This window comes from Prunus avium, chromosome 1 (genome assembly GCF_965620075.1).
Source record: "Prunus avium chromosome 1, drPruAviu1.hap1.1, whole genome shotgun sequence".
In the NCBI taxonomy this organism is placed as follows: domain Eukaryota; kingdom Viridiplantae; phylum Streptophyta; class Magnoliopsida; order Rosales; family Rosaceae; genus Prunus; species Prunus avium.
The window spans coordinates 43,756,518-43,769,049 of NC_142284.1; the positions used below are offsets into that span (position 1 = coordinate 43,756,518).

At 37.7% G+C, this 12,532-nt stretch overlaps 2 protein-coding genes and 1 long non-coding RNA gene across 4 annotated transcripts; all 3 read right to left on the reverse strand.

The window, feature by feature from the left end:
- Positions 1 to 316: 316 nt before the first annotated feature.
- Positions 317 to 1,730, reverse strand: LOC110765387 (transcription factor PHYTOCHROME INTERACTING FACTOR-LIKE 15-like). Its single transcript, XM_021968503.2, has 3 exons — positions 1,475 to 1,730; positions 867 to 1,349; positions 317 to 710 (listed from the first exon to the last, which is right to left on the reverse strand). Exons 1-3 carry the CDS (start codon positions 1,523 to 1,525, stop codon positions 651 to 653), a joined length of 594 nt encoding a protein of 197 aa, XP_021824195.2. The 5' UTR covers positions 1,526 to 1,730; the 3' UTR covers positions 317 to 650.
- Positions 1,731 to 1,907: 177 nt separating this feature from the next.
- LOC110765405 (uncharacterized) lies at positions 1,908 to 2,915 on the reverse strand. Its single transcript, XR_015833130.1, has 3 exons — positions 2,254 to 2,915; positions 2,052 to 2,129; positions 1,908 to 1,965 (listed from the first exon to the last, which is right to left on the reverse strand). It is a non-coding gene; the product is annotated as an uncharacterized LOC110765405 (long non-coding RNA).
- A 4,477-nt stretch (positions 2,916 to 7,392) lies between these two features.
- On the reverse strand, positions 7,393 to 11,130 carry LOC110765477 (Nucleotidylyl transferase superfamily protein). Of its 2 annotated transcripts, none has more exons than XM_021968615.2 (12): positions 10,925 to 11,130; positions 10,717 to 10,815; positions 10,512 to 10,596; positions 10,166 to 10,235; positions 9,565 to 9,625; positions 9,433 to 9,486; positions 9,106 to 9,262; positions 8,903 to 8,999; positions 8,467 to 8,576; positions 8,215 to 8,321; positions 7,857 to 7,967; positions 7,393 to 7,752 (listed from the first exon to the last, which is right to left on the reverse strand). In XM_021968615.2, exons 1-12 carry the CDS (start codon positions 11,063 to 11,065, stop codon positions 7,636 to 7,638), a joined length of 1,209 nt encoding a protein of 402 aa, XP_021824307.1. In that variant the 5' UTR covers positions 11,066 to 11,130; the 3' UTR covers positions 7,393 to 7,635. The 2 variants fall into 2 exon arrangements, with proteins under 2 accessions (XP_021824307.1, XP_088103648.1); XM_088247522.1 differs by having other exon boundaries at positions 10,717 to 10,828; positions 10,925 to 11,063.
- Positions 11,131 to 12,532: the final 1,402 nt, after the last annotated feature.

Here is a 12,532-nt window from a genome sequence, read left to right on the forward strand (position 1 = left end):
AGGTTCTCTTCAGAATTCACTTCTGCTTATCACTAGCAATATAGTATTGAAGTATATTAATTTGAGGGTAAATAATCCCACATTCAAATTGACATGTTATGAGGAACTCAGTGTGGTCTTATCCATTAAAATAAGTATTTATGGCATGAACAACTTTACTTGATTACTATTTACCAGAGCCTCCCTTGTTTGACATGGTGAAAATTCATAACAGCATCAACAATTGGGTTTTTAAGTTCCCATTGTCGATGCATCAACAATCGAGATGACACTCTCTGTACTTTTTCAATTGATCTAATAAAATATTATCGCTTGTTTGGTCAAAAAAGTTCCCATTGTTATACTACACTTGATCCAACCGGTCACAGATCATTACTCTAGCTACTATGTTACTTCTCTTCTAGAATAATCTAGAGGAAGACAAGATGACGAGAAGCTAGATAAATGAAAACAAGACATGTTGATTGATTGTTTCCAAGCTGCAGAGACTTAAGAAAGCTCTGTTCTGTTTGTATGCTGCTTAGTTTAGTGCTTGCCTTCTTTCATCCAGCAAACATCAAACAGTAAAGTTACCAACAAAGAAAAATGGCAATTCTACTGACTTGAATTATCTCATCCAGATGAACTGTCAAAATGGGGAGTGTGATCGGCTACTTGTCACTGACTGATGAACAGGGTGTTACCACATGACTAGCCAGCACCTTAGATTTCTACAAAGATTAAACATTCCCACAATCAAAAGTGAAACTCTGGAACAACACAATATATAAACCATATAAAACAATAGATAACAGAAGAAACAGAGCATATGAAGAAAGAAAAACCATTTGACATGATTCAGGAAAATCTAAAGGGCTGAAATGAACCTTGCTTATAATTGGCACTCTCTGGTTGTCAGCAGAAGCTGCGTTGTTTGTATTGTTTTGGAAACTAGACTCTCCTTGGTTTGCATAGTTGAATGTGTGAGAGAAATCTGTAGCAAATTGCGGCTGACCCATATTTCTGGGCCTGGATGTGATAGTGGCTGTAGGCATTACTTGTGAAGCAACGAATGGCATCGGCATTTGCAATCGGGGATTAACAGGAAGAACTCCTGGTGCAGACATTAGAGGGAACCCTGCAGTTGCTGGCTGTAATGGATTGAAGCGGGCTGAGGGAACAGACATGATTGGAAGGCCCGTTGTTGAGTAGCACATATTAACCATTCCCATTCCATACGCATTGCTCGTTCCCATGGGCACATACGACATGAATTGGGGTGTTTGTGTGCTTTGCATCCCAGCCATGGACAAATTTGAAGCCTGGTACAGAGCTCCTTCACCCACGGACGTCATCTGATGTACATAAAACTGCATACACAGTATCACTATTATTGAGTTGGGCAATTCAAAGTTTAATTGAACAGACATTTGCCCCACGCGTATAACAAAGATGGAGAGAGAGAGAGAGAGAGAGAGAGAAAGAGGATACTTACTTGTATTTGAAGCTTGAGGGCTTTAATATGTTTGATGGCATCATCCAGCATTGAAGCTCGGTCTGACTAAAATTTGAAAAGCACAATTGATTCAGTAACAATGAGAAGAAGGAAACAATTAATGTATAAATCAGCAAAGCAATTTTTCCATTTATTTATGGAAGATAATAACCAGAACAAGGTTAAAGAAACAGTAAGGCAGAAGAAAGGAAAATAATATGTAGAAGATGAGTCTCAGCTTGCTCATCATCCTAGTCAGCAGCATAATCTACACAGTCATCATCACCCGGATTTTCATCCTAGAAGACAAGAACATTCAGTAGTAATTTTGTATTGAGTGGTAGATTATTTTACTGAAACTTATTAATGAAACAAATCTAAAGCAAGGAGATAATTATTAATGAATGAAATGAAACCACCATTACCTTGTTACAGTTGGGTATAAGTTGCTGCAATGCTCCCAGCTTCCCCCGGATTTTCTTCCTACGCTTCTGCTCAAAACAAGTGTAATTAATTTAGTTTGATTATTAATTAATCCTGTTTTAGCTGTAGTAATAGTGTAGAGCAGGCTTAATACCCTCTCAGACATATTATGTAGTTCGGCAGCACGTGTTCTTTTGGGCTTAATTCCCTCTCCAGACACTGATTTTGTCTCCTAAACAAAAATGAAGCAAATAAAAGAGGAAATTAGTAAAAATGAGTAAAAGAAAGTTCCAAAGGAGAAACTAATTGAAAGTAGTAATTAAATTAATTTAATTTGTACAGAGACAGACAGAGACCATAAAACGAGAGGTGGTTTTTAGTCCACTGGACGATTCTCCCTTGTCGAAATCACATACAAAGTGTTTGTCGGATGAAAGAATAGCATTGGGTGTAATTGTTGGTTCAAGCTGAATATTGGACAAGAATTCAAATATTTCTTGAAAACACTTGTGATTATGATCTTCTGCTGCTCCAGTTGCACCACTAGCACTAGTATTAATATTCCAAACAGAATAATCATGATCAGTTTCAGTTTCAGTTTCAGTTTGAGGATGAGGGACAACAGAATCAGGAAGTAGACCAAAATCTTCATATTGAAAACTCTTTGAAGAATCACCCTCTTCCGTCGTGTTAATGTTGGTGTTGGTGGTGGTGGCCCAGTCGGGCACTTGGTGCGTCATATAATGAAGTGTAATGGGCAACCGCCACGTGGCTAGAGCACAGGGCACAAACGCAACGCACTCAGAGATATTATTCGTTTGAACCGTCAAGAGAATACTTGGTTGGATGGTAAACTAGTGAATGCAAGTGGCCAGGAAGATAGATATGGAATGAACAAGGTCACTATTATTCCAAGGACAATGCATGCAGAATGAGGATAGAGAGCGGGAAGGGAGGGAATGAAGCAACAGAGAAAAACGACTGGTAGTATTATTAGAGTGCCTGTCACCTGTGTGTGTTGAAGCCGAATGTATAGTTGGAGAGTTGGGAGCTCTTGTAGTCGTCTATTTATAAGGGAAGTAATGTTGAGTTGCATTGCATTGCATGCGTTGATTTGGCGAGTTGTGGTTGATATTCGGGTTTATAAAGGGACAGCTGCCTTCACTCATAGTCTGCTTCTCGTATGAATCCAGATTAGCTTAGCCCACCATTGCTGTTGTCTTCAGCAGCGTATCTCTTGGGGTGGTGGGTCCTCCTCACTACTTCCTTTTGTCCCTTAGTTGGACTACATGTCGGGTACAACTCGACACACGTGGACATTCTATGACTCGTGTCGACTCACGGAGCTCCCCCATCAGAAAAATCCCAATCTAATTTACTGTTATTTTCTTCTTTGTTTTGTTCATCAACTTGAACCCTCTCGTTACGCTTTCTAATGCATGTTTGAATCGAAACATTACTATATTAATATATATAATTCGGGAGTAAAATGGCTGAAAATTCAAGATTTTTAGATATTTCATATAATAAAAAGGGATATTAAAAAAGAAAGAAAAAGTTCAAAATAGTTAATTTGGTTTACGAAATGAAAGGTCAGGACTAATCCACGGTTTCAACCATGTACATTCACATACTAATTATTTCATGGAGTATATTTATTATAATACATATGCGATCTTAAGTTAATTTTGTTATAATTTATCAAAAGTGGCGAAGAAAATTAGTTGTGCATGTCTACACTAAATAATCTGCTAGCTAGGGTAGCTGATTATATATTTTTCCTAGGTTTCTTATTATATAAAACTCAGTCTGAGTCTGAAGTTATGTTGGAAAGTGTTCCACGTGAAGCTGACGAACAAATAGGGCATGCAGATGCAGTTGCTGTCTTGTGTGTGTCCAATTTCACTTTCACTTCCAATTCCAATTCCTTACTGCCTAGGGCCTATCTCTCTCTCTCAAACCCAGACCACAGCACCGTTCTTGTCTTGCGTCTTTTTTTTTTGGGTCTTAAACCATAAGGTGGTCCTGGATGGGCCCCAACTATGGATGACACCTTTAAGCCTTAACCACAACTCAAACTAATCCCCACTCACACCGGGTCGGCCCGTAAGGGGTAAAGTGTTGGCCAAAGTGGTGACTCCGTACGAGAGCAGGGATCGAACCCCTGACCTCTCTTAAGGAATGAAAGTGCCGAACCACTCACACCAACCACCTTGGTTCTTGTCTTGCGTCTTTACTCGGCTATCAATACCACATTTACATTGCTACCACCTCTTTAATAGAGATTAGCCCCACCTGTATATATGGGACTCACTGGGCCAATCAAAAAAATTAAACAAATAGAATCAAATAAAACAGAGATTAAGAATTCAATACGATAACTGGAAACTCAATAACTTAACATCCACAAATCTGAATATTTGAATTAGGGCACCATCCTAGCCCTAGTGCTCATTAAAATTTGGAAGTTTAATAGCCTTAGAGCATCTCCAAGGGAGATGTCAAATACCAAACATCAAATTTAAATTTGATGGCTGATGTGGCAATTTGACATCTTACACAGCTTTACACTCCACCCGATATGTCAAATTAAATTATTATTTTATTACATTTTAGTGTTGATTTATTTTTAATTAAAAAGAATAGAAAAGAAAAAATAATAAAATATTCATTTGACATCTTGCTTTTGGGATGTCAAAAATAACATCTCAATCTTCAGCCTTCATTCCACATCATCTTTGACACATCGGTTGGAGTGTGTGAGATGTTATTTCTAGCTGTTAAATGTCTATATGGCACTTTTGACATATCGGTTGGAGATGCTCTTAGAACTCTTAATTGCTGCTCTTTTTACTTTTTGTCTTTGCCGTGACTTGCTAGTTTTGATTGCTTGTTTTGTTTTGTTTCGTTTAATCTTTTGCTTGCTTTCGAATTGCTACACCCTTTTTGAGTTCTTAGTTGTGTTTCATTTTGTTTTTATTTTTAGTTAGTGTTAAGTAGTTGAGTGAAAATCCAAAAAGAGTCTCGAATTAAGTTACGTTAAAGAACTATAATTGATCACTAAACGACACTCGCACTTGCATCACACTATACTATAAATCGATTCGTGCACTTGCAAGTTTTAATTTGATTTAAATTTATATAATATTTAGATTGGTTTAAACGCACATTAAGTTTTTGATGCCGTTGTCGGGGATGTGGTCAGTAAATATGATACAAATAGCAACACCCACCCTTTGGCTATGACTCTGGCCTATGTACGTTCCCTTTGCTTCTTTTGGGCCTGTGTCCCTGCCTTGGGCCTTTATAAATTTATCTGTGCAGACCAAAAAAAATTTGCAATTGCATTGCAAATATACGCCAGGATCAGGTCGGTCTTTTTATTTAAAATATGAAAATAAATAAATACATGAATGGATTTGTCATGCCGACAAAACGAGAGTATATGAATGAATGAATAAATATCAGGTTTTTATCACAAATGGTTTTGAGATTTGCTAAATTATCACTTTAGGTTCTTTGTATTTTTTTCCGACATTATTGGTCCCTTATGTTACACCTCATACATCAATTTGGTCCCGCTGTCAAGTTCAGTCAAAATTTTCTATTAGATTGTTGACGTGGACGCTGCGTGGATTAAACAATGTTTTAAACATTTTGGGTTATATCACAAATGGTCTATGAGGTTTGCAAAATTATCACCTTTGGTCCTTTATTTTTTTTTGGGAAATTATTGGTCCTATATATTTTTTTAAAATAATTTAACATTTAAAATCTTTTAGAAAAAAATGTACTTAAAAACAGAGAAAATTTTCAAAAGATAATTTGTTTTTTATTCAAATTCACTTGGCATGTTATTATTGGACATAGGCTCCTCCATATACATGTCACGCCAAATTCGTTATGTTCTATTGAAATTTCTGTTGTCATAAAAAAAAAATATAAAGGACCAAATGTGATAATTTCGCAAAACTCAGGGACCATTTGTGATAGAACCCAAAATATTTAGGACATTGTTTAATCCAAGTGGCATCCGCGTTAGCAATCTAACGGAAAATTTGACGAAACATGACGACAAGATCAAATTGATGTATGAGGTGTAACATAAGGGAACAATTATATTATAAAAAAAATAAAGGACCAAAGATGATAATTTGCCAAACCACAAAGAACATTTGTTATAAAAAGCCATAAATATATAATAGAAAAGCCAAATGACGCATGACATGAGATGAGATGATAGGAAAACCGAATCGTAGACCTCACCTCCATTGTCAACACCACCTTTCGTAAGTAATTGCCGCAATTGCGGATCGCCAGCTTTATGAAACGAGACCACTCTCTCTCTCTCTCTCTCTCTCTCTCAGACTTTCTTTCTCAATTTTTCTCATTTTTAGTAAAGAAAGCCGGCTTTTCTTTAGTCAGTCAGTCATTGTATTTGTACAACTATGTATGCTTAAGTTTATGATAAATAAAAACTATGTATGCTTATGATGTGTTGCTTCCTTGAATAATAAATCTACTTAAATCTCATATCACAATTTGGGTTGACCATATATATACCATATAGTATATATGCTATATTTATTTACACCTCTCCATCTCCAACACGGTGAAGTGTGTGATTGGCCACGATATTATGAGACGAGGGCATCGGATATAAATGATTCTTGCCGTCTTAGGAAAGAAAGAAACACAGTCTTATCGATAATATTATAGCAGTCAGTCAGCTTATCATCAATTCAAAGCCTTTTTCGAAAAACCTTATCAGCCATTTCTGCGCACACACACAGACTCAGACAGACAGACAGAGGAGGCAGATAAGATAGCCATATCATATTACGTATGGCAAGGGATTGGAAAGAGTTGTTGGCAAGAAGAGGGCATGGAGATGGAGGTGGTGGGAGTGGGGAGATTAGTTTAAGCAGCAGCAACAGCAGTGCAGCTTTTGTGATGCTGTTGTTGTGGGCAGCTTTCGTCACCTTTGCTGTTATTTCAGCCATCATCTTCTCCTGTGCAGATGGTGTTCCCAAAGACAAAGCCTCCTCCTCCGCCACCCACACTCATACCCACGGCGCTACGTGCGCAGCTGCAGGCTGCAGCGCAGGCTGCGGTGCTTGATCAGAAACAGAGCATCAGCATCAGTGCTATCATCTCTTGATTTCTTCCTTTTTATCGGCTCTGATTAATTGAATTGTTGCTTATTTCAAAGATAAAAGTTGCTTTCTATTACAGTTACACACGAGTGTGCTTATCATGATCACGAATATATTTTTCCAATCAGGGCCTTCTTATCTGGGTTTTTTTTTTTTTTTTTAAATTTCAGTGGTTGACATGTTGCCATGAGCGTTTGTTTGGTTGGGCAAGTCACATCAAGATTAGATGTCTCTTCCTCTTCCTCTTTACCACCCATATGTGTTTGTTCCCATCTACAAATTTCATCTTAATATTATCAAGTCAACGAATGGTTTCTAATCAAAGAGACCACCTCCATATTCCAATAATGAATAAATATATATATATATATTCCACCAACACCAATGTATATCTTATACACACACTCACACGCGTGCAGGTTTTGAAGTTTAAGATAAACATTACATATGGATGGATACTCTAGTTCTTGTATCGCCTTTTATTCACTCAGGCAAGTCAGCAGCCATGCTTTTGCTTTTCTTTCAGAATCATATGTAGGAGGCAGGCAGAAGCCAATGCTTTGCTCCAAGCTACTGCGACATTTACTTCTCAAGTCGTTTCCTAATTTCAGTGGAGGATAAATCCATGCGGAACTTCTCTTCTGGTATTGAGATGAACATATCTCTTAACTCCTCTGGAATATCAAAATCTTCAAGAACCTGACAAGGTTTTATGAATAAGAATTAACAACTTCCATAAAGGATAAAAATGAGTCGTTGGAAATTAGAAGGAAGTTTGTCAAGCTTCTAATATGTGAACATACCTTGAAAACACCATCCACATTACGACCACCCACGAGAAAAGTGGACCCTGTTTTCTTGCATCCAATAAGTATCTCCAGCATCTTCTTGTAGTCCCCGTCATAGTATTTGGGCTGGAAAGGAGGAAAAATTAACTTCAATGCTTCCATTCACAATTCAAAGATCACTAAATATCTCAAAAATCATAAATCGAAAGAAGTAATATTTCAATATTCTATTAAACCACCTATTAGACAGATTTGATTCTGTTAAGGTAGTGATTAAATCCTTCCATATGTAATCAAATCAGCATGCATATACAGATACAAATGTCACAAGAAAACCATGTATTATACAATTATAATTCGTTAAATAACATACATTAATCAGCCTTGCTGCTGTGTCAGCACCAATCACAAAAGCACTGCCTGGGAAAAGTTCAGCTTTCTTATAAAAGTATGGCTGATTGGATATAATTACTGTTTTTCCTGTCATTAAAAAGAAAAATGATTGGATATAATTACTGTTTTGCCTCAGAAAATTTCACGCGTTCATCCCGTATCATGACTCAGTATCCCTACACAAGCAGGAAATGGAACAGGAAAAAGAATTGAAACAGATAATCAGCCTCACCAACTCTTTCAAACTGCTTGACACGATCTTTGATTTGTGATGTTGAAAGTGGAGGTTTGTCAGCATTGACTGCTGATATTTCAAAGCATGGGGAGCTATTGCCACACAAGCTGCATAGAAATGAGTGATGGATGAGCAGCACTATACACAAGTAATATGATACATACGTTTGTGCATGTGCATAAGATCCAGAAGAAACAAAGCAAATATAATAGAAGAAATGAATCTCCTCAGAAAGAGTCTTGTCATCATCGACAATGTCAAAATAAATTGTATGTGTGTGTGATGAGAAAGAGAGAGAGATCAACAATCCTTCATCTGGCCCTGCTGCAACTCAGTTGCAGTTTCCCAAAGAAACCCAGAAAAACAAAACATTGATGGAAATTTTAGAAAAAGAAATGGAATCAAAAGTTGCAGTTAAAGCAAGCTGTTGTACCTAGTAGCAACCTCCATGAGCTTCATGTGACCTTCATGTAATGGATTAAAAGAACCAGACAGTATTATCTTCCTTTCTGCAGTTGACATGTGTGGCTCTGCAAAACAGTTGATGAAAAATAAAGCATTATGCACAAGCACAGGACCACACTGACACACGTATGAGTACAGTGCATAATTGTGCTAGTAAAGGTTAAAGCATACCACTCAAAAACGGATAAACCTTAAAGCATATTTGCCCATTTATTAGTTGCTCCAACTCTTCATCTTCACTGAACTGCTTTTCACATTCATCAGGTACTTCGGAGTCAGTGAGCTCTGAAACAAATGTCCCGGGAACTTTACATGCATTTGCAATTGCCTGTAACCAAATTGATAGAAAGGCTGCATAAGAAACAAATTTAAAATATGAGTTTAAGCAAACCACATTTAGCAAAAATATGAAACTAATAAAGGGATGGCATTATGCTGCTAAATATTCACTTCCTATATATAAGGTCTCCAGAGTAATTAGTAGAAATCTTCTCAGACCTTGAGTAAAAGATGACTTGCAACCATATCTTCTTCCTCTCGATTTCGTAAACCCTAGAATGAGAAGAAGCATGTTATAAGAAAATGAAAAACTTGAAAATCTTAGTCAAGACCAAAATAAATGACAATCACCTTAGAAAGGGTCACCGTTGATACCCAGAGTCTGTCAGATGTCCTTGTTGACAAGTGAAGCCTATACATCAAGAAAAAAGCATGAAGCTAAACAGGCCCAGGTTGACCAAGCATGAAGTAAAAGCGACATCAACAAAACAAGCCCTTATGGAGGTGTTATGTGCGTAGAATATCTTGGAGTAAAACGACAAAACAAAATACAATGATACAATGATACAATGACACCAACCAATTGCAGATGTCATGTTGCAAAATGCAGCTTCTTAGCAGGATCCTTTGATTATGTCAAGCAAGTAATAAATGTTCCCATTTTTGTTTCTACCCTGATTACTTGGTGCCTTTATTCATGCCTGCCTCAGCAAAAGGACCCTGACAATAATCCTAATAACTTACGCAGTAAAAACCAATGCTGAGTTGCTTTATGAAACAATAACTAATGAATTTCTGTCACTTTGACGATCGGGTACACTAGTAAAGATAAAGAAAATTAAAAAGATTGGCTAAGGGCCTAAGAGCACAACTACATATCAATGTTGCATTGTCCCTGAACTTTCCAGCTACATAAAAGAAAACTGTATATATATATATATTGAAATTATACCTGTGCTCCCCGAGTTTTGGACGTGAAGTAGCCAAAGTACCAGTAAAACCCACACCAACAACCGGAGAACCTATTGCATAGAATAAAAATGACACATCAGTTCACATGTTGCATTCACATATACCTATAAACATAAAGTGTGCGTTCGTCAGTGTGTGTGGCTACAGATGACACCTAGTAAGACTGTGTTTGGCACTAGGGTGTACAGAAAGTAGAAGTTCCCCACATGATGCAAAGGTAGCTACACAATTAAGCATACAAAATTCATATCACAGTGTTAGGTCCTAATAAATTCTTCTGAACCCCAATTCAGTATGCAAGTATAAGAGTATATCTAATGCATAACCTGGTGAGGAGAGCTTGAGAGCGCGATTGTAGGCCAACAAAGCCATTTCTTCAGCAGTATGTGAGCTACAAAACTGGTTCGGAATCTGCACCAACAAAGCAACCAAATTTATAATTTTTGAAAGAAAAAAAACAGAACTTTTTTGTTAAATTAAACAAAAATTGGAGCGAGAAACAGAAGAATTAAACAAAAGGAGAGGACGAACCTTCCCGAGTAACTGGATCATAGACATTCTGGAGTAGGGCACCACGGCTTCGAGGACTGTGCTTGAGGCTCCAGGAACGGATAGCAGCCACGCAACAGCCTGATTTATATTACTAGTTTTAATTAATTAATCTTCATGAATTCTTAATCAGAATTAATTAATTAATCTTAATATGTGTGTATATATGAGGAGAGAGAGAGAGAGATACCTGAGAGGCTCCGCCAGAGAGATAGAGGACGGACTGCGTGGGGCTTGCGTGAATGGCTTCCACCACTGTTTTTAGTCCCGTACTGATTATCATACCTTCCCTCATTTTCTTTTCTTCTCTTCTTCCTTCAGCATCATCCATTTCCTTCTTTCTATTTTTCAGTCCTTTCTTCTGTCTGCTAGTCCGCGCTGGAAGAGAGAGAGCCTGTTAAACGGTGTCGTCAGCTTCTTATTTATTTAACGAGTTTTTTAACTTTTACGCAACCATTCAGCTCTTCAAATTGCCCAAGGCCCAAACAGTCATAATGGGCTCTAGGCCCATTCCATTCCAATAATAAAGCTCAAGCCTAACAAAGGCCAATACAGCCAAGTCGTTTAAATAGTTATTCTTCATTGTTGTCCGTTTGTCAGTTGTCAGTTGTCAGTGCACGACTATGCAGGGTCTGTCGTTGAACAAATTGATATGACATGGGAGATTTCATCCGAGATAGACGGAGGTATTTTCGTGTAAGCAATCAATAAAATGGATTGTCGTAACTTTGACGAGGATTTTAGCCGCCTATAATTCAGCTAATTAAAGAAATAGAACTAAAAGAACACTGCTTTGGTTTGGTTCAAAGTGTAACCAAATGCATTGCTTGGAAGCTTGCAAAAATTAGTCAAGTAACGAACTAGAAACTAGAAAGAAAATCACTCACTATAAGCAGAGAAGAAAGCTGATTGCTTTTTGGCTGCTGAAAATTTGAGAGAAAAGGTAGCTTTAATGAAAGCAACTTTGTGCTGTAAAGCTTCTCTCTCTCTCTCTCTCTCTCTCTCTTTTTGTATAAAACTTTGGTGGTGTGGTGGCCTAGAGCTGGAGGAGCCTAGCGGGCCTTGTCCTCGCCAACCCTTTGAGGCGCGAGCAGCACGGAGCCAAAAATTCTAGACTCTCCAACTTAATCAATAATGGTTGCCTAATTATGCGTCCTTATTTCCTGATTATGAATCTAATTAACAGAGTAACGGTATAAATAATGTACTGGGTAGAAATAGGATACTGTTAAGTTGCACTGCAAGCAAGGAATCAGATTATTCATCCTTGTGAATCTGTGATGGTGACAAGACAACACCCACCAGCCAGCCCTACACAAATTGTCCATATGTTATATTATTAATTAGCATATGAGCATTGAGGAAGGAAGACCATCAGCGATCACTTCTGGTTGATTAACTTTAAAATCCATCCATCGTTTACTGTGTCTGTGCTGTGTGTAAAGTAAACCAATTCATGTTTACACAACGTTGTTTGTCTCGTCTCCAGAACACAACTTACCAACTCAAATGCAGCCAACGTAAGCTACATTGCTTTTCAAATTAGTTTAAAACTGATTTAAAAAGTACATAAAAGGAAAAAGGGAACAACTTGGTCCTTGTACAGTATGAACCTTTGAACCAGAGCGGAGACCAGTTAAAGTAAAGGATGCCATGTCCTAAACTTTAAGCTTTAGTTTACACTTCAGGGGCCACCCCACAACCACTCCCACCCACCCCCCCCCCCCCCCCCCAAATACAGTGTTATAAAGGTTATAGAGTGGGGTTCACCACTGACAAACGGCTACTCTCTAGACTC

Bases quoted from the DNA above. Each gene is read 5' to 3' on its own strand.
- LOC110765387 (XM_021968503.2), bottom strand. From the start codon at position 1,525: ATGCTGGATGATGCCATCAAACATATTAAAGCCCTCAAGCTTCAAATA. The intron at 1,350-1,474 runs GTAAGTATCCTC...CTGTGTATGCAG, and splicing joins CCCTCAAGCTTCAAATACAA to TTTTATGTACATCAGATGAC. The intron at 711-866 runs GTTCATTTCAGC...TAATCTTTGTAG, and splicing joins GAGTGCCAATTATAAGCAAG to AAATCTAAGGTGCTGGCTAG.
- LOC110765477 (XM_021968615.2), bottom strand. From the start codon at position 11,065: ATGGATGATGCTGAAGGAAGAAGAGAAGAAAAGAAAATGAGGGAAGGT. The intron at 10,236-10,511 runs GTTATGCATTAG...TCTATGCAATAG, and splicing joins TCTCAAGCTCTCCTCACCAG to GTTCTCCGGTTGTTGGTGTG. The intron at 8,322-8,466 runs GTGAGGCTGATT...TTTTAATGACAG, and splicing joins CAAGCAGTTTGAAAGAGTTG to GAAAAACAGTAATTATATCC.